General features: G+C 49.3%; 2 protein-coding genes across 2 annotated transcripts; one reads left to right on the forward strand and one right to left on the reverse strand.

The window, feature by feature from the left end:
- Positions 1–396: 396 nt before the first annotated feature.
- On the reverse strand, positions 397–1,924 carry LOC124666936 (probable purine permease 4). Its single transcript, XM_047204269.1, has one exon. It carries the CDS (start codon positions 1,913–1,915, stop codon positions 770–772), a length of 1,146 nt encoding a protein of 381 aa, XP_047060225.1. The 5' UTR covers positions 1,916–1,924; the 3' UTR covers positions 397–769.
- A 15,936-nt stretch (positions 1,925–17,860) lies between these two features.
- LOC124661359 (transcription initiation factor TFIID subunit 11-like) lies at positions 17,861–19,886 on the forward strand. Its single transcript, XM_047199222.1, has 4 exons — positions 17,861–18,196; positions 18,542–18,629; positions 19,300–19,399; positions 19,695–19,886. Exons 1-4 carry the CDS (start codon positions 17,862–17,864, stop codon positions 19,820–19,822), a joined length of 651 nt encoding a protein of 216 aa, XP_047055178.1. The 5' UTR covers position 17,861; the 3' UTR covers positions 19,823–19,886.
- Positions 19,887–21,272: the final 1,386 nt, after the last annotated feature.

Here is a 21,272-nt window from a genome sequence, read left to right on the forward strand (position 1 = left end):
CATCATATATAGTCAACTATTGGATGTAGTTAATTGAAATGCTTAAACATACTACGAGACAAGAGGCTACATAACAAAACATGGTTTCAAGTTTCCAACTTCCAAGTACTCTTTTCGTTACTTAAATCTAGCGGTTGGCAAGGTAACATCACCGGGTACTAAATGAGCATTTAGGTGTGCTCGGCAAACGATCACATTCACAATGACGCAAGCTTGCATATATATAAAAACCGGGGCTGTGCTAGTTAACAGTTCAGGCATGTACACAAAACAAGGCAACATTTTGAGCTGGGGAATATTTCCCTGTTCTGGTGCGAGATGCTCTGATAGGCTCCAAAGGAACCACAATTTTGTAAGGATCTTAATCCAGAGGCTGTACATCACAGGAGGTATATATTATGTCACTCCATCATTCATCCTTCTTCCATTTCATCCACCGAAACTTGTACTAAAACTGACGATCTAGAAACACTTTTACTAAACCTTAAACCTTACAAACAAGCAGCCAGCAAAGCACAACCATCAACCTCCATCTCTCATGCACGGCTCATGCATCGATCACTATGTACACAACCTGCTTTGTCTCTTGTGCCATACATACATGCATGTCTAACTTATGTTCCACGCATGCGTTCTGCGACTAGAGACTACTCGATGCACTACCGTTGAGACTTTTTCCCCCATCTTAACATTTCCATGATGCAGCATATGTTTCGGATGCTATGCTCTAAAAAAGAAAAAAGAAAAAAGAAAGAAAAAAAAAGCTAGCTCAAACGGTCTCAACTGCACCTCCTCCCACGCCACCGCCGCCACCTGTAACACTCTTGTCCGCGCCGCTTCCGTCAGACGCGGCGGCCACCTTGCCGTCGCCTTCCTGCTGCTTCTGCCGCGTGGTGTACTCGCCGTAGAGGTAGGAGGAGAAGCCCCAGACGCAGAGCACGGTGGCGACGGCCTTCTCGGCGCCGAACGGATCGCGGAACACGACCACGCCGCCGACCACGTTGAAGGTGAGCACCGCGGTCATGCAGACGCCGCTGTGCAGCGATGACGTGAGGTACACCATCCCGGCGGTGCCCATGAAGCAGGCCTGCCACGTCACCACCAGCGCGACGACCAGCGTCCAGTAGGCGGCCGGGGACCCGTCCCACCGCGCGACCTCCTTGCCCCACCCTCCCGCCGCGACGAGCCCTGCCACGGCCAGCGCCGTCGCCGCCGCCTGCATGACCACCTGCACCTCCACCACCATGCGGAACCCACCCGACACGGCCCTCCGGTACAGCAGCTCCATGACCGGCAGGTAGGCCGCGAAGAGCCCCGCGGCGCCGAGCGTGACAGCGAAGCCCACGAAGTACCTCGTCCGGCTCCCGCCGTCGGGCTGCTCGGCGGAGTCGGACGACCGGAGCGCGAGCAGCACGGAGCTGAGGGTGAGGAGCACGACGGCATTGAGGTTGGAAAACGTGAAGGGATGGCGCACGATGATGGCGGCGAGCACGAGCGTGAAGGCGAGCTGCATGGACAGCAGGAGCGAGGAGGTGGAGACGGGCAGGTAGGAGGAGCTGTAGGAGAAGAGCAGGTTGTTGACCCCCATGAGCACCCCGATGAGGACGCACGCCATGAGCAGCCGGCGCGTGAACCACGTGAACGGCCTGGGCTGGCCGGCCGAGCGGCCGGCGTAGACGGGCAGGAGCAGCACCGGGAACCCGACCGACTGCACCAGCGTGGCCACCCAGCGATCGTGGCCGCCGTGCGCGAAGTAGTAGCGGGACATGAGGCTGGACGCGACGGAACCGCCGAGCAGGGCGATGTAGTTGGCGCACAGCAGCAGACGCCTCCGCTTCGCCGCTGCTCGCGCGCCATTGCTGGCGACGTCGTCCGAGGCCGGCATGTCGAGGATCGGGGGCGGGGTGGAGGACATTGGCGAGTGAGTGAGATGGACAAGTTGCGCTGGGTTGAGGACTTGAGGTGAGGGTGAGGTGAGGAGGGAAATGGGTGTAGTGGTGGGGAGTATTTAAGCTGAGATAAGTGGGAGATTACGGTGTTTTCTTTCTTTTTAAGAGTGGAGGAGATTGCACAACTTTGTGTGATGATGAGTAAAATAATGGAAGCCGAATAAATGAGCACCGGCAGACCGGATGTTAGTTAATTTGTTTGGATTAGATTTGTTATAGTGAACACACATTCGTATATATCCCTCCTCCTTTTGGTGGTGCACCCTAGATCATTGCTCTTTTAACTGACAGATCATATCTGTTTATTTTGAACTTGATGGTATATGCAACATATTTTTCACCATAGACATTTCCTTTTGTTTATCGGTACCGAGTGGGAGTGTAGACTTTTTTGGATGTGACTAATTCTGAGAATTCTCAATCAAATAATGTCATCCCATAATTCATAGTGTGTGAACTATTATTTGGGTTATAACTGAGTTGCGATTTAAAAATCTCAACCTATTTGTAATGGGAAAATAATCCGAGTTGCAACTCCGGTTACAACTGAAAATGTTAGTTGCAACTCTATTTACAACTAATGAAGGGCACAATGCCAATATGTTGATTGTAAACTTGACTGATCACATACTAAGTCGCATTTTTTTTCTGTTTGTGGACAGATTTGTTAGGGTCATGTTTACACCATTTGCTCCCAGCCCAATCAGATGATCCAAGACTGACTGCACTGTAATGTGACTAGTAATCTCAAACTATCTGGATGATCTAGTCATAGCTAGTAGACCATAACCAGAAGGGAAACAAAGCTGGATCATGAGAACCTTGCCTGCGTACGAAAGACGCTCTCCAAGAGAAGCAGCTTAACCAGGGTGCGTACGTACCAGTAATCCTGTTGTGTTGCTCCTCCTTCGTCCCCGAAGAATGTAGAACCTCTGAAGGTCGTTCCTGCATGTCGTCACAGGCACAGCTTTGCAAACCCATCGATCCGCCGCTTGAACCCCAAAACATACATACAGAGGTGACGAAACGTTTGGGCTGTTTGCGGTGCATGATGACAAGCGCCTGGCACTGCGTCTGCACACACACCTTCTTCTTTCGTACACCAGCTAGCAAGCCAAGCGCTACTCTGCCAGTACCACCGTGCAACATTTCCAGATCCATTTTTAGACCCCCGCGTCACACTCGATCGGCCCCACGTTCAAGCTAGGCCGCACCGCAATCCGCATTGATCGATCGCGAGGAAGTTTCGCGTGAACTGGAGCTGGACACGTACTGTCATGTCATGGCCACGCTTGTGGTGCTGCATGTCATGCGTCCTGGGATAATGGCTAGCCGTGAGAAGCGAGGATCCCGTTTACCGGGAAGCCTACTTCTCGGGCGTGCGTCCGTCCGACCGCCGTCGTCGTCGTCGTCGCGTTGGTTGCTCTTTCGATTCGGAAGCCGATCGAGGGCCGTGGATCGGCCGGGAAGAAGGGGTGGCCCTGTACGAACCTGTAGCCCACAGCTCTACGAAAAGTAGCTCCTGTTTAGCTTCAGGAAACGCACAGCTTATTAGCCAACGCGTGCTCTCCTTCTCCCCCCAGTCGCAGCGCCTCAATCCTCGCAACATCTGAAAGAAATTAATTCAGGATAGGGATGTACTTAAGACGATCATCTGCAGCACCTCCCTTTGACTGCAGAGTGTGTCCACTAATTGCAAGTGCGGGCTTACTTAAAATCAATGCTCTGATCGATGCCTACTAACCGTCGATGACAGACATACAGCGGTAGAACCTTTCCATGCGTCTACAGGCCGCAGAGAGAGAGAGAGAGAGAGAGAGAGCAGCAGAGCTGCTCGTCTGCGTAGTCCGCGAATCCACGGCTCGGTCCAGTACAACCACAGCATGCAACAGAGACTAAATTACAAGGAAAGGAGCTGCTTCCTCATATTCATATCACTTGTTGCTATTATAGACGTGTCTAAAACTAAAATATATCTTTTTTTCGAGCATTAGGGGGGACCCCACCGCTTGTTATTATTACTCGAGAAGACTTGGCAGTCATACCATCCGTACAGAGTGTGAAAACAGGGGGTACAGGGGAATATAGAGAAGGAAACACAAAAAATTACATAGTAGCGGACAGAAGGAAACTACGAAGGGTGTCCAGCCGCCCACGGTCATGAATCTTGTATCTCCACCTCCAAGTAGCGAGGTCGTCGCCAGCTCTGCGGAGCAAATTGCATGCCGAGGATGTCTTGGCGTTGAAGACGAGATCGTTCCGCGCCTTCCAAATAGACCAGAGAATCGTCGCGATGCCCGCATGCCAGATGTGGGTACCCGTCCCGGGGGGGTGGTGGTAAATCCCAGAAGGAGAAACGGCCGGTTGGGACCGAAACACCCAACCGTTCCCACACCTCGGAGGCAAGCGAACAGTCAAAGAAGAGATGCCTCCCCGTCTCGGTCGAGGGGCAGGCCGCGCACACATCGGAGGGGGCGCAGTTCTTGAAGAAGAGGTTGGATCGAGTGTTGAGCCTTTCAATGTCGGCGAGGTACGCGAAAACTCGAACCTTGGCAGGCAAGAGGAGGCCCCAGGAGGTGCAGGAGGACACATCCTTGCCATGCCGAGGGGAAAGCATGCGGTAGGCCTCCCTGGAGCTGAACGGGGGAGCAGAGGGGGAGTCGATGCAGCGGAGATCATGTCCATCACCAAGGGCGACGGAGCCCACGAGGGTCACGACGGCGCGAAGCTCCCGCTCGGCCGCACCACTCAGCCTGGGCTGGAGTGAGAAGCCAGACGAGATGACCGTGGCCACCGAGGCATGAGGCCTGGTGACGTGCGAGAAGAGAGCGGGGTACCGGTCGGCAAGCGGCATGTTGGGAAGCCACTTGTCGAGCCAGAAGGCTGTAGAGGTGCCACTCACCACAGAAACACGGGTGATGGCGCGGTACAGCGGGAGGCATTCGCGCACGATTTTGGTGATGAAGGAGGGAGATGAAGTCACGTCGCCGAGATCCTATCCAGAGTGCTGTCGGAACCAATCTTTCCAAGGTAGCGGGTCGCCGGTGGAGGTCCTTAATGCCGAAGCCGCCCTCCTGTTTAGACAACAAAATTTTATCCCAAGCAATTAGACAACGAGCATCCGATCAAGTATCCTTGCCAGTCCAGAAGAAAGCGTGGCGCCTTTTATCTATACTTTCGAGCACACCCTGTGGAAGCAAATACGAACACATATAGTAGGTTGCAAGATTATTTAGCACGGCATTACATAACACAAGGCGCCCACCCGAGGAGAGAAGGAGAGCACGCCATCCCGAGAGACGACGATCAAAGGAGAGGATAAGCGGAGCGTAGGCAGAGATGGGAAGCTTAGTAGGAGAAAGAGGCAGGCCTAGATAAGGCTGAGAGAAGGAGGAGATCGGGCACCCAAGAGTAGGGGCTATGCAGATTTCATCGTCGGGGAGACATGCATAGGGATGAAGCAAGATTTATGGAAATTAATAGCTAACCCAGTTGCGGCAGCGAAATCATCCAGAACCTCCTTGAGGCAGAACTTCCGCTGCTGGTCTCTCCATCAATCTAGGATGGCATCGCGACGGCCGGGGCGTGGGGGCACGACGTCGAAGAAGAGAAGGACACAACAGCAAGACGAGACTGATGAAGGGAGAGTGGAAGAGAGTCAGCAAGCTATTTCGACCGGTCGAGACCGCTCGGCCTTAACCGGCTCGAGCACTAACGGGTGGAGAGATGGCCGTTTGGCCACGTCAGCCGTAGCCTGCAACGGTAAATTCTCTCTCTACCGAGGGTTTGCATGATCTGTTGCTGGCTACCCGAAATTAGGTATTTTTTTAATAAAATAGCAATGTTACTAGTGACTCAGAATTCTAGCCTTAGGCCATCTCCAACAGGGCGACCCATCTTGTGCCCGCGCGTCCGGATGGGTCGAACCGGAAAAATCCGTGGCCCAACGCGTGGACGCATCCCAAAAAACGGATGGCCGCGGCGTCCGGGACAACCCAAAGCCAGCCCAAATCTGGGCCTGGTTTGCGTGGCCGCGGATACCGAGGGCTGGCCTCTCGCGTCCTTCCCCTGTCCTCCCCTGGCCCACGCGTCTGCCTCCCAAACCACCACCACTCCACTCTAGTCCCCCCAAACCTAGAGGATGACCGACGAAGCTATCGCCGCCGCCAGAGACGAGGCCGAGCTCGCAGTTGATGTCACTCCTGTCGCGGAGGAGGTCCTGGTGGTCGCGTAGCCCACGTCGGCGACGAAGAAGGCGAAGCCCGAGCTCACCACGGAGCAGGGAGCTCTCGAGAACAAGAAGCAGACCGAGCGGCGCAGGATGCTCGATCAACGGAAGAGGAAGGCCGCCGCAGAGGAGCGACAGAGGGCGGCCGAGCAGCTGCATCTCCTCCAAACGGATGCAAAGGCAAAGGCCGTACAAGAGCATGCCATGCTCTTTTACGGCCACAACGTGCTCACGCAGCTGGCCGCGAATGGTGCTGGCACAACCTCGGCGGGAAGCTCCGGCTCCTCCGTGACCCGCGCGCTTCCTCCCCGGTCAACAACCCCACCGACTGCCTCGTTTGGGTACCCACACGGCGCGTACGAACTGATGGCGCCGGCGGGGCAATTCTTGTAGCCGCCACCGGATGGGTCACCGGAGGTGGACGAGTCCATGATGGAGCCGTCGCCTTCGTCTATTGACCTCAACCATGTGCCAAGGCCGATGCCCGCAGCAGCGATGGCCGATGCCCGCACCCTATTCGACGAATTGTCGGGTGAGTGTGCGCCGCCATCTTTGCAGGCAGCGGCCACGGTGCAGGCCCCTCTGTCTTACACACCAACAATGCCGACCACCATGGCACCTCCGTCGAACGAGCAGCCTCCCCCACCAGCTCCCATTGACATAGAGGAGGATAACATTGGCAATGTCGGCACCATGAACATGGACGAGGAGCCTTTGTTCGTTGATGAGCTCACACAAGCCGCAGCTGCACAACCTCGCGGTCACCGGGTTAGCAAAAGAACCAGCAACTACATGGAGCTGGAGGACAAAATGATCGTCGAGGGGTGGTTGGCCATTGGGCAAGATCCACTGAAAGGTGCCGACCAGAAGGGGGCGCATTCGGGCACCGGATCCATGACTACTTCCATGAGCACCGTAGGTACGGGGAGCACCGATTTGATAGCGACCGCAATGAGTGCTCAATCCAAATGAGGTGGGGAACAATTCAAGCGGAATGCATCAAGTTCCAGGCGACGTATGATCACGTGAAGCGGGTGCCCGTTAGCGGCATCGGCGTCAAGGACTTGGTATGATTCTCTACCTCAACTTGTTCTTTGGTTGTTTGCACATACATTTGTGATTTTATGTCTCATTTTAATCTAGGTGTGGCAAGCTTTGGATTACTTCAAAGTGAATGAAGGAAGGATCTTTGCCTTTCCTCATTGTTGGAAGGATCTCCGGGGCACCCCCAAGTTCGACGAGGGTTACTAGGCGTACATGGCGAGCTTGATTGGCAGCAAGACTGGCAAAGATGCCATCGTAATTGACCTTGATGGTGGCCAGCCTCGCGGAAACCCCACTTCTCGTGCAAGCCGCCAAGAGGCCACAAGGCAACCAAGACCGACATGAAGTGTGATGCTTCGGCCATGCATTTGGTCGGCACCTTGATGGATTTGTATGCCGAAAAAGAGGTGTCCACGGACAAGAGGGAAGAGAGGAAGCGCCAGGAGAAGGAAGAGGCCATGAAGAATTACTACGATGTTCAAAAGGGGAAGTTTGACATTGATGACGCCAATGCCAAGACGAGGGCTAGGGAAGTGGAGCTCAAAGAGAAAGAAATTGGAGCTCATTGCATCGTCAAGGGCTAAAGAGATGGAGCTGAAGGAGAAAGAAGTTGAGCTGAAACGCCAAGCCGAGAACCACATGATCATGACTGCTGACTTGACCGCCATGAACGAGTTGAAGAGAGCTTGGTTTGAAAAAAAAAAGCAGAAGGAGATTCTAGACCGTGACAATCTCAATTTGTAATTTTTATATTTGTTTTCTTGTTTAAACTATGTCACATTTCGTTTCATGCTCATGCTATATTTTATTTAATATTATTTTATATTTTTTTGGATGTTATTCATAAATTTTTATGGTGAAATGATATCTAAGCCGCGTTGGCAAAATGTGTGGCCGCAACTTTGGATGCAACGTGCGATCCAAACGACCGGGCGGACATCGGCCACTGCCTGCGGGTCCACCCAAACGGGACCGATTTGGGTGGCCCCGTTGGAGATGGCCTTAACTGTGGTACTTTCTTTACTCTGCTCCAAAGAAGCAGCGCGCAATGGCAGGCATATCTGAATCTGCGAAACGCAGGACCGCCAGGCCGGCCGGCGAGCGAAACAGCAGCAGCCTAGGAGCCTACGAATGTCTATGCTGTACGTATTTGACGAGGCCTGCTTCATTTAATGGCGATGCGACTATGCTTCTCCCTACTCGCTGCGTCGCCGGGACGCGCATGTGGTGTGCTTCCTTGTTTGTGATCTTCTTCACTGCCTCGTCTCGTCTGGCTCGAGCGTCTTCCCATATGATGTGAGCTGAGCTCCGCGACAGCGGCACGGCTTCCTGCCACATTGCTCGGCTCCCCATGTGTGCGGTGCCGATATGGTAGCCTTGAGTTTTCTGCTTTTGTGTGGTTTGACTCGATGCGGTGCTTGCTTGCCGTGGGCTCGTCCTCGATGGACCTGCATCGAATTGACTGAATTGAGGTTTCAGATAAAGATATAAGCTAGAACATGTTGTTAGATAAGGAGGCAACGGCTGATCAACTTGGAGTCTACTCCAAGTCACCTAGCTAAATACGTGTTCTATACTTGTATTGTGTATTTTGTAATTGTCTATAAATATATGAGGAGGGCCGAGGCACTGCGATCAAGCAGCCCGGATTCAATCCGACTTTCATGGTATCAGAGCTCCAGCAGATCCTCTATTCCCTCTAAAACCCTAGCCCTCCTCCCTCTCTCCCGCCGCCACCACCACCATGTCTGCCGACGATCTCAAGAAGCTCGAACAAGAGCTCAAGGAACGCGAGTCCCTCCTCCAGACTCGCCTAGCCGAACTCGATCGCCGCCTCGCCGAGATGGGCAAAAGCGTCGACAACACTGCACCCACCCCAAACCCTAATCCCACTCCCTCCTCCTACGTTGCCTCTATCAAAAGCCATGTCCCTGTCACCCTTGATCTGCAGGAATCCAACTACGCCAAGTGGCGGGAACTCTTCCTCGTCGCGCTCGGGCGCTACGGCCTCACCACCCACGTCCTCGGCACCGCCGGCGCCACGCCATCGGACACGTCGCCCACATCCGATTGGGCACGGGACGACTACACCGTCCTCTCCTGGATCTATGGCTCGATCTCCTCCGAGCTCCTCGGCATCATCATGGCCCCTGGCTCCACGGCGCGGCAAATCTGGGACGCGCTGGCCAGCCTCTTCCACGACAACAAGAAAAGCCGCGCTCTCGCCATCGACGCGGAGTTCCGCAACACCCCGCAAGGAGACATGAGCGTCCACGACTACTGCTCCAAACTCAAGTCCTTCGCCGACGCCCTCGCCGACGTCGGCCAGCCTGTCTCCGACGAAACCCTCGTCCTCACGGTTCTTCGCGGCCTCAACGAGCAGTTCAGTCATCTCCGCTCGTTCCTCCCGTACCAGGTGCCGTTTCCCTCCTTTCTTCAAACACGATCTGCTCTTGTTCTTGAGGAGGCGCAGAAGAAGACCGACGCCAAGAATGCGGCCGCCTCCGCGCTCTGGGCCAGCGGCAACAGCATCAACCCGCACGCTGGTGGCGAGCGTGCCCCTCCGGCTGGACGTGGCGGTGGCTCAGGCAGCACCGATCCCCGTCCCCCTTCGCCCTACCAGCCTGGCTTCTTCAACAACTCTGGCCGTGGTGGGGGCTACGGTGGTCGCCGTGGTCGCGGCGGTGGCCGTGGCCGCGGCCGCGACAACAACTCTCCCTGGATGTACAATCCGTGGACCGGGCTCCCAACCCGGGCCGCGCAGCAGCAGCAGCAGCTCCAGCTCGCACCATGGCAGCCACGCTGGCGCGCGCCCACGGCCGGCGTTCTGGGTCCCCGCCCCGGTCACCAAGCCTACACCGCCACCGGACAGCAGCCTCCTCCCATGACGCCGACCTGGCACAATGGTTTGATGATTCCCCCCCCAGCAACACGTCTCGCAGCAGCAGCTCGATCCAGCTCTTCTTACAGCACTCCAGAACATGCACCTCCCCGGCAACCAAGAGTGGTTTATGGATTCAGGCGCCTCGTCTCACATGGCATCCGATCATGGTATACTCTCCTCTCTTAGACCATCTTCTTCACATAAAATCATAGTTGGCAACGGTGCATCTCTTCCTGTTACACACATAGGCTCTTACACACTGCCCCTTCATCCTAAAAACATATATCTTCGTAACATTCTAGTTGTTCCTCATATTATCAAAAATCTTATTTCTGTTCGTCAATTCACTATCGATAATCTTTGCTCTATTGAATTTGACCCTTTCGGTTTCACTGTGAAGGATCTTCTCACCAAGACCGTGATTCTTCGATGCAATAGCTCTGGCCCACTCTACTCCCTCCGACCACCAGACGCTCAAGCTCTCCTCACCACTTCATCCTTCGAGCTTTGGCATCGCCGACTTGGACATCCTGGCCACCACACCATGCAGCGTCTCCACCAACACCAACAAATTCCACCCAACAAAGCATCGTCGTCCTTATGTCATGCGTGTCAGTTGGGTCGCCACATCAGGCTACTCTTTTATCCTTCGGAGTCCATTAGTGTCAAACCTTTTCAATTGTTACATTGTGATTTGTGGACATCACCTATTCCTAGTACCTCTGGTTTTGGTTATTATCTCATTATTGTGGATGATTATACTCATTATTTCTGGACGTTTCCCCTTCGTAAGAAATCTGATGTTTTCATTACATTCACTGCCTTTCATGCCTATGCTCGCACCCAATTTAACCTCCCTATCCTCGCTATCCAATGTGACAATGGCCGCGAATTTGACAACAAACAAGTCCACTCCTTCTTCACCAAACATGGCACCCTCTTTCGTTTCTCTTGTCCCCACACATCTCAACAAAACGGTAAAGCCGAACGAGCCATTCGCACCACCAACAATGTTATTCGAACCCTACTCTTTCAAGCCTCTATGCCTCCCTCTCTTTGGGCCGAAGCACTTCACACCGCTACCTTCCTCATCAACATACGCCCCACCAATGCCAAGACCCTCACCACCCCCTACGAACTCCTCTTCGGCCTCACCCCTTCATATCATACTCTTCGCGTCTTTGGTTGCCTTTGCTACCCAAACATTACCTCCACCACGCCCAACAAACTATCTCCTCGCTCAACCAGATGTGTCTTTTTAGGATACCCCTCACGACACAAAGGATATCGGTGCCTGGATCTCGCTACCCGCCGCATCATTATCTCTCGTCACGTCGTCTTCGACGAGCACACCTTTCCCTATGCACCAGACACACCAGTTCAACCATCGCCACCCCCAACACCTGACCTCTTTGATCCCATAGACTCACCACCGATTCCCGTACCCTCTCCTCGCCCGGCAGCATCCCCTGCCGCGGCAACGACTCCTCCTCCCGAGGCTCCTCGCCAGCCTCCCGCGGCACCAGTGTCGCCCACTGCGCGCCCTTCTCCTGTCGCCCACGCCACGCCTCTTGCACCTACACCACCCACCTTCCCACCACCTCAGCCTCACCAAGTACCACCTCCCGTCTATCGCACTCGCTCAACAACAGGTCGTCTCCCTGGTCCCAGAGAGCGGCTCAATCTCTCTGCCATTGTTTCCTCTCCATTACCATCTACCTACCTCTTAGCTCTTCGCGATCCTAACTGGCGGCAGGCTATGCAGGAAGAATTCGATGCACTCACACATAACCAAACCTGGACTCTTGTCCCTCCTCCACCTGGTGCCAACATCGTGAGCGGAAAATGGATTTTTCGCCACAAATATAACTCCGATGGTTCTCTTGCCCGTCACAAAGCCCGTTGGGTGGTTCGCGGCTTCTCGCAACAGCCTGGCGTCGACTTTGATGAAACCTTCAGCCCTGTAGTTAAACCCGCCACCATTCGCATCGTCCTCTCTCTTGCCCTCTCTCACGCTTGGCCCATTCATCAACTCGACGTCAAAAATGCCTTCCTCCATGGTCATCTCGATGAAGTGGTCTATAGCCAGCAACCCTCTGGATTTATCGACCCTCAACATCCTAATCATGCATGTCGTCTTCTCAAATCCCTCTATGGCCTTAAACAAGCCCCTCGTGCTTGGTTTCAACGCTTCTCTTCGTTTGCTCGTACCATCGGTTTTGCTGAATCCAAATCTGATGCCTCTCTATTCATCCTTCGTCAGGGCTCTGACACCGCTTACCTTCTTCTATATGTTGATGATATAATTCTCACCGCATCCACCACATCTCTTCTCACCCATGTCACTTCTGCTCTCAGCCGTGAATTCGCCATGAAGGACCTCGGTCCACTTCATCATTTTCTCGGTATTTCCGTCACTCGTTCCCCCACCAGCATCCACCTCTCTCAATACCAATATATTCTAGATATTCTTTCTCGTGCAGGCATGAGCGATTGTCACCCCGTTACCACACCTATCGATACTAAAGCCAAACTATCCTCCACAGCCGGCCCCTCTGTTTCGGACCCGTCTCTTTATCGTAGCCTTGCTGGCGCTCTTCAGTATGCCACTCTCACCCGTCCTGACATCTCCTATGCCGTCCAACAAGTCTGTCTACACATGCATGACCCTCGTGAACCTCATCTCTCTCTCATCAAACGTATTCTTCGCTACCTTAAGGGCACTCTACACCATGGTCTCACTTTGCACCGTTCCACCTCTCATTCCCTTGTTGCCTACTCCGATGCTGATTGGGCCGGGTGTCCGGATACCAGACGCTCTACGTCGGGGTTTTGCATGTATCTTGGAGATAACTTGATCAGCTGGTCGTCTCGCCGCCAGACAACGGTCTCTCGCTCTAGTGCTGAGGCCGAATACCGCGCTGTGGCCACGGCGGTCGCGGAATCCTGCTGGGTACGGCAACTATTGCAAGAGCTTCATCGTCCCATTGACACAGCCACTATCGTGTATTGTGACAATGTCAGCGCTGTTTACTTGTCGGCCAATCCTGTTCATCATCGCCGCACCAAACACATTGAGCTCGACATTCATTTTGTTCGGGAGAAGGTGGCTCTCGGCGCTGTTCGTGTGTTACATGTGCCCTCTACATCCCAGTATGCTGACATCTTCACCAAAGGCCTGCCTACCATTTTGTTCAGGGAATTCAGATCCAGTCTTCACGTCGATGCTCTCCCAGGTTCAGACTGCGGGGGCGTGTTAGATAAGGAGGCAACGGCTGATCAACTTGGAGTCTACTCCAAGTCACCTAGCTAAATACGTGTTCTATACTTGTATTGTGTATTTTGTAATTGTCTATAAATATATGAGGAGGGCCGAGGCACTGCGATCAAGCAGCCCGGATTCAATCCGACTTTCACATGTTCTGAACAATTTTCTTGCGGCTGCGATCAGAAAATGTTTATTTTTAAAACAAGGTCATACTTTATTCAAACCCCAACGAGATATCCTTCATTACATCATTTAAAACAGAGATTGGTGGATCACCATCCCATAAAATTACACCATCAGAATCATAGCTAAACCTAGCTAAGTTGTGCGCCACTTTGTTTGCCTCTCTCGGACAAAGCTGAAATTTTTTATTTATAGTCGTGCACACGAGAAAGTACAGGTACAGTCGTGCACATAAACAAGTACAATTATCAACTAAAAGAAAAAATACACCAAATACACTAAAAACAGAAGTACTTATCAGTTCAAGCACAAGTATAATTAAGTACACACCACGTGTACAACTATAGTTGTATAGGAAGTACGAAAAAAGTATCTCAAAATCTATGAACATGGGATATAGTTTTGAATATCTCGATGCGAGGATCCCAAAAATGAAAATGTTTCGTAATTTGGACTTGCGGTTCTCAAGATATTTCATTTTCAGAAAGTGAATCTAAAAAATAAAGGGAAGACTGGAACAACCCACCCTCCACCTGTGCTTCTCTCTCCTCCCTCATCTCCACCTTTCTTCTCCTTGCAACACATTGCGGGTAGAGAGATCACTTCCCAGAAATTTTCTGACACCACAGTGCGCCACTTGTCGCGTGCGGAGTGAGTTGCCTTCCCTTCGCGAAGGTCGGTCTTTTTCTAGAAAATTCAGCTTCCTGATTGGACTTTGAAACAATTCTTCAAAGACTACTGAACACAACCTATCCAACACAAGAACCTGGCCAATTATTTCATCAAGACGAAGACTTTGCCAATTTTTCTCTCTTACACGTAAACATGAGGTGTCTGACATCCTTGATTCCTTGTTTACATAAGGGACATTGAGGAGACACTTTAATATGCCTTTTAGCCCGGATACGAACACCGGGAAGTAATCCAGGTGGCACCTCCCCACTGTTTTGATTTGTGCTAGAACTTTAAATTTCCATAGTATTTATTTGATGGGGTTTTTTCTCGTAGTACCCATCTGTCCTGGCCCTCTTATCTTAATTACATACTATTGTTCCCACTCAGTGTAGCAGGCAGACCTGACCGAAAAGGTACATGATTTTGTTTTATGCCATGCAACAAAGTCATTATCCATGTTAGTATTGATCAGTATTTGGAGGATAGGCCGAACTTCAGGGGGTGAAAAGGAGTGTTAAGAAGGTACTCATCCCATCCTCCATTAACCGGATCCATTAGCTCATCCACGGTCTATAATATAATCTAACTGCAGTTAGTTTCAGTTTTCCTTGAATCCATACCTAGGACCCAGTTGTCTTTCCAGATATTTATACTTTTTTCCATTCCCAAACTTCCATACGTGTCCTCTTTTAAAGGTGTGGAGTCCTTCTATAATGCTCTTCCAAGTGCAATACAATCCACTCTTTGGACATGCATTTAAAATATTTTCATCCGGGTATTACTTTGCCCTTAAGACCTTTGCACATAAAGTATTCAGATTAGTGATCAGCTGCCAAGATTGCTTAGCAAGCATTGCTAGATTAAAAGTATGGATATTCCTAAACCCCATGCCGCCATAATATTTTCGAATGCACATTCTCCACCAAACACACCAATGCATCTTTTTTCTGTTCTTATGTATCTCCCCACCAAAAAGCAGCCATGGCATCTGCGATTAGCTTGCATATTTTTTTTTTGGATTTTAAAACCGCAATTGCAACAACTGTTATGGACTAGATCACCGCTTTAAGGAGGATTTCCTTTCTAGCCATGGAGAGCATTTTCCCTTCCAGCCAACAAGTCTAGCAATAGGTCTTTCTAGCAGATATATAAAGTCATCACTTCTATCAATGCCTACCATAGCCGGAAGACCAAGAGATATGGCTTTCAGTCATTATATTTGATTCAGAACACACCTGAGACTTAACTTCAACATCCACATTAGGACTGAAGAAAATGCTGCACTTAGCTTCACTCACCAGCTGCCTAGAATTTGTACAACAACGGTCAAGCACTTGTCTCAACGAGGTTGCATTATCTACGTTTTTCTTCATAAGTATTAGGGAATCATCAATGAAATTGACGGTGCATTCCTGCACACTTGTATACCTTCAACTGGATACATTCAATGCTACGAACCTACTATTGATGAGCCAAAAGACTCGACAAACCCTCTGCATAAATTAATAAAAGATAGGGACATGATGGATCACCTTGTTTTGAACCTCTCAAATGAACAAAACTATTAGTCTTTTGATCATTATATCTAACTTTGTACTCTGTAGACTCGACACAAGTCATAAGTAATTCGACCATTCAGAAATAAAGCCTAACCGAATCAGCGCATTTTCTAGGAAAAGCCACTCAACACGGTCATAGGCTTTGTGCATATCCAACTTCACCGCACAGTAGCCAAATTTTCCCTTCTTGTTTTCAATGTCTTATATGCCACCAGAATATTGTCAGTTATCAGCGTACCGGGTACAAATGCACTATGAGCTAGAGAGATAACTTCCTTCAAGATAAATTTGAGTCTTAAAGAAATCATTCTTTATATAACACATTACACAAACTAATTGGTTTGTATTGAGAGATGGACTCTGGACTCTCCACTTTTGGGATCAAAACTATAACCATATCATTCCAACCATCGAAAATAACTTTATTATTGATTGCCTCCAAAAGTTAAAGTTGCTTAGTCAAAATATCACCAAGGGCGTGCAAACATTTTTTTGAAGAAAATAGCATGCAACCCATCCATACCTTCATAGTGCTAATTGAGAAGAGGGCTTTGTTGTTGAATATGGTTTTTGAAGAGCATCATTCATCTCAAAAGAAACCCGGGGACTACCTTTTCAAGTAGTTCTGGTGGGTCTGTATCAAATACCTCAGTCGAGAAAAACCTCGAGAAGTAGTCTGGAATCATTAAGTTTGAATAATCATTACCTCCAACCCAATCCCCTTGGTCCTGTAAACCTTTTGGTCCTATTCCTTTGCCTTCCCAATTTTGCAAAGTAATGGAAATAGTTTATATTTCTATCTCCAAATTGCAACCAATTAATAGGACTCTCTTGTGCCCCAATGCATCTCCTCTTGTTCCAATAGTTTCTCAATCTCCACCGCTTGTTCTTTCTAGCGGGCCACATTGACTGCAGATAAATCCTCTGAGTGAGCCTCAGATAAATCCTCTGAGTGAGCCTCTTCAAGCTCACGTTTATCCATTTTAATTCTTTTTTAGGTACACTTTTTTTTTTGACAATCAATACCGCATATATTCATAGTAACGACTAACTCCAACGATTACAAAATAAAGTCTAAAAGATAGTAGCAAATCTTCGAGGTCTTCAAATTCTTTTTTCTTCCAGAACACAATCTTGTACTCTTCTGAAGACGGCCAACGATAAATAACAAACCATAAACCTGTAAATACCGATGAAAGTCTCCAATAATTTTTTGAGCCGCAATGCCAAGGCTGAGTGCATGCGCGTAACCATTAAAGTAGTCATTCAACATCAGCAAGAGTACCAACATGAGTATGTCAGGGAATAACAACCGACTAGCTTTGTCGTCGTCGATGAAGAGCCGAGACTATGAATCACCTTTGTCGAAGACGTAGCAGCCGCGACAAAAACTGCGAGGATAATCCTCCTCACGGCAACAACGATAAAAGATCCAAAATCGATCTGGCGAAGCAAAATCTGAAGGCCCATACCTAGAAATTTGTAATCGTTCAACACCACCATTGACGTCGGGAAGAAGATCTCGTCGCCGAACGAAAAGCCGAAGATCACTTATCGCAGACGATGCCATCTTCATTGAGGAAAAACCAACAAGAAGGCGGCTACCAAAATCCTAACATAATCTAATAAAAACAATACTTTTATTAGAAACTCCTCGCATAGATCGGATTTCCCACTCCTTCTGACGCCGCCGAAGCCGATCTATGGAGGGGGAACCGATCTATGGAGGAGGATGAACTGGCGGCGGCTCGAGTTGAGGCGGCCGCGGCGGCGCGTGCGTGTTTCCCCGTGTGGATTTTTATGTACACTTTAATCCTCTTATTACTCGTGCTTTCAAGAAACTGTTGGAGCCGTATCCGAAATCTAAATTCTTCTTCTTCCAGGTCCGACCACTGAAAGAATTCTCCGGTCGTCTGGGCCGAAACTATCATCCGACTAGGAGTGCTCATACTCACTACCGCTATCGGAAAAGGCCTAGTAAATTGACGAGGGCAATATCGGCCCATAACTAGAATGACCGAGAAACAAAATTCAGGCCCCCAACTCGCAGTTCCAGAATCCACCGTGACCCATGAAGGACCCCTTCGAGGCAGCCGTCGAGGAGCAGGAGTCGCCGCCGGAATCGCCGGCGCAGCCCGAGGAGGATGCCTCCGCCGCGCCGCCCCACGCCCTAGCCGACGACTACGACGGAGCAGAGGCCTCCGGCGGCACTCGCGCCCTGCCGCCGCGGCCGCGGCCTCCGTCGCAAGCCGCGCCCTCGACCTCCGCCGCCCCGTCGGCGCCGAAGGCCAAGGTGCCGGCCCATAAGGAGCAGGATGACGAGGACGAGGAGGAAGACCAGATGGAGGTCGACATCGATAAGCTGCCCTCCGGCACCAGCGACCCCGACAAGCTCGCCAAGATGAAGTCGGTATCCTCTGTCCTTGCTCGACCTAGCTTTGCCGTATATGGTCCTAGAATTTCGTTTGTGTTTTTTAGATGAAATTACTAGATTTTTCTATGCTGAAAACACATATTCCTTTGTGAATTTGATAGCCTGCGTACCATAATTTGACTTAAATCAACCGCATAAACATCAACGTGCAAGTAGGAAGCATAAATGTGTCTAGGAAATACAGATCCTTGACGCGAATCTAGTGTGGTAGCATCCGTTTACACATTTGATTTGCTTAGCTACTCATGTATCGTACCTTTCCCCCAGATGTAGTGATACAGAACTGCATATTGAGTAACATCAACTTCCTTTTGTAGTGCCCTACTGTCCCAATTTACTGAAGATCAGATGAACCGCTACGAGTCATTCCGGAGATCTGGATTCCAGAAATCTAATATGAAGAAGGTTTGGCCCCTTTCCATCTTCCGTTGAAGCTAACTTAAATCATATAAACTGATGAATCTGGTACATGTGTCATGCTCATCTCTCTCAGTTTGCCTCATTGTTTGAGTTTATAAGCAAGCATGTTTGTATAATGTGGATCGTTTTCCTTTTTGATTGTTGTGTTCACATTATCATTTCGCTTGGTTTATCTTAAGACGTATGACTGTCTTCCTGTTCAATCACTTATTGTTTTCGGATAGATGTTTCCTCTGTGATATGTCTCTTTTTCTAACCATACTAATATATCGCACATGTCTATATTTGTCGAATAGTAGACAGACTTCATGATTTGTTGCTTTCACCTTCAGTTGAGACTAATCTGGTTTTCATCACATGCCACTATCATTTGTATGTAGTTTCCTCAAATTTGAAGAAATAATTAGTAAAATATGTGTTTGTAGTTATAGGTGGCTAAGATGCATTGCTCGCAGAATCATTCTAAGATTGAAACTATTCCTTGCTAATATGTTATAAAGTGGGTTATTACTGATTACCATGTGTATGGAGTGATTGTGTCAACAAAATTCTCTAGTAGTTGCAGGGAAACATGGTTAAATTTATTTTATCATCAGTGATTCAAGTGAGTTTATGCTTACATTTTTTTGCTTGACTTTGTTATCCTTTCTGGCAGCTATTGGCAAGTATCACTGGCAGTCAAAAGATATCTATGCCAACGACTATCGTTGTGTCAGGAATAGCAAAGATGTTTGTTGGTGAGGTTATTGAAACAGGCAAGTACAGAGTACTTATCATGTTTACTTTAATCTCTCTACTCCTATGATGTTGATGTATGCAATACTTTTTCTTACGTTGTGTTATGACAAGCAAAGTATCTGCTTTTTATAATTGTTAACTCATTGTACTTTATAATTGGTCATCTATACATGTCCATGCCAAAAGCAATTCCTGGTTTCCAGCTGAGTTTGATATACTATGAAATACATGTTCTTTGTTAGCAAAATGTTGGTAGAATGAGCACCTTGATTTTAGAATTTGTTTTTGAACAATTCAACCTGCATATTGCAGCTAGAATAGTAATGAGCGAGAGGAAGGATTCTGGACCGATCAGACCTTGCCACATCAGAGAAGCATATAGAAGACTGAAGCTTGAAGGGAAGATACCGAAGCGATCAGTTCCACAGCTCTTCCGCTAGATGGGGGCATCTCTGTTGATTGTTGATGTCAGTCAGGCTTTGTATGATTCTCTCTCGGAGAAAAAAGACTAGTAAGTACTGTATGATATAGTGATGGAACTACAGATGCCTTCTCGCATTCCATCTAAAATGGTATTACGATGTTACTCATGTAAAATGGCGCGTACTAGCTGCAAGCTTTGACAGTTCCGTGATTATATGTCACACAAGTAGCTGTACTGTTTGATGCGATTGTATCCGCTGAATGTGGTCACCCTTGATTTTGTTGTTGATTAAAAGCATCTCCAGCCCAAAGCGACCCCCAAACGGTTTTATTGAGCGTTTGGGGGATGTGTTTTCTTCGTACCGCAGTTGGGGTTTATTGAGCGTTTGGGGGACGTGTTTTCTTCGTACCGCAGTTGGGGGTCGCTCCCCAGCCGTGTCCCCCCAAACGCGGCCCTGAACTTTTTTATAGGGTTTTTGAAAACACAATCATTTATTAAACATATCATATAAATAAATATGTTTACCCAAGTTGTTTTCAAATTAAAATACAATAAATAATAAAAGAACTAAACAAACATAATAAGTGGGGCTAGATCAAAGTGCCGCAACATTTGCTGATATCCTTTGACTCTCCATATATGCTCAACAAGATCATTTTGAAGATATCCTTTGACTCTCCATATATAATCAACAAGATCATTTTGAAGTTGCTCATGAACATTGCAAAATCTGCAGGAACCTCATGATCAACCTCTATAAGAAAGCCCTGACACTCATAGGGATCAACATGTCTGCTGACCTGATTCTTGCGGTCATCCTCGATGATCATGTTGTGCATGATCACACAAGCTTGCACCACCTCCCATATTTGATCCTGAGACCAGCTTAGGGTATCGGACTATTGCAAATTGAGCTTGAAGGACACCAAATGCCCGCTCGACATCCTTCATGCAAGCCTCCTGTCTCGGAACAAAGTAGCAATTCTTTTGACCTGATGGAGCCGGGATTGTTTTGACTAAAGTGGCCCATTTTGGATATATACCATCGGCTAGATAATAGTATTTGGTATATTCGTGGTCAGTGATCTCATAGTTGCATGGTGGAGCATGACCTTCCACTAGTGTGTTGAACGCCGGAGACCGCTGCAACACGTTGATGTTATTGTGTGATCCCGCCATGTCAAAGAAAGAACGTCAAATCCACAGGTCATAATCTGCAACAGCTTCAAGCACCACACTGCAATATCCATGACGCCCTTTGTATATACCTTGCCTAGCAAACGGGCAGTTCTTCCATAACCAGTGCATGCAATCGATGCTTCCAAACATCCGAGGGAATCTTCTCGCAACATTTTGTGCCATGATCCTTGCAGTCTCTTTTTTCAGCTGGCCATCTCAAGTAGTATTTGCCAAACTTTCCACCACAGCTCGGCAAAACTTGTACATGCACTCAATGGCAGTAGACT

Source organism: Lolium rigidum, chromosome 6 (assembly GCF_022539505.1).
Source record: "Lolium rigidum isolate FL_2022 chromosome 6, APGP_CSIRO_Lrig_0.1, whole genome shotgun sequence".
NCBI classification, from domain to species: Eukaryota; Viridiplantae; Streptophyta; class Magnoliopsida; order Poales; family Poaceae; genus Lolium; species Lolium rigidum.

Coding starts and splice junctions, on each gene's coding strand:
- LOC124666936 (XM_047204269.1), bottom strand. CDS start 1,915: ATGTCCTCCACCCCGCCCCCGATCCTCGACATGCCGGCCTCGGACGAC.
- LOC124661359 (XM_047199222.1), top strand. CDS start 17,862: ATGAAGGACCCCTTCGAGGCAGCCGTCGAGGAGCAGGAGTCGCCGCCG. Junction 18,197..18,541: donor GACAAGCTCGCCAAGATGAA/GTCGGTATCCTC, acceptor TTCCTTTTGTAG/TGCCCTACTGTCCCAATTTA. Junction 18,630..19,299: donor AGAAATCTAATATGAAGAAG/GTTTGGCCCCTT, acceptor CCTTTCTGGCAG/CTATTGGCAAGTATCACTGG.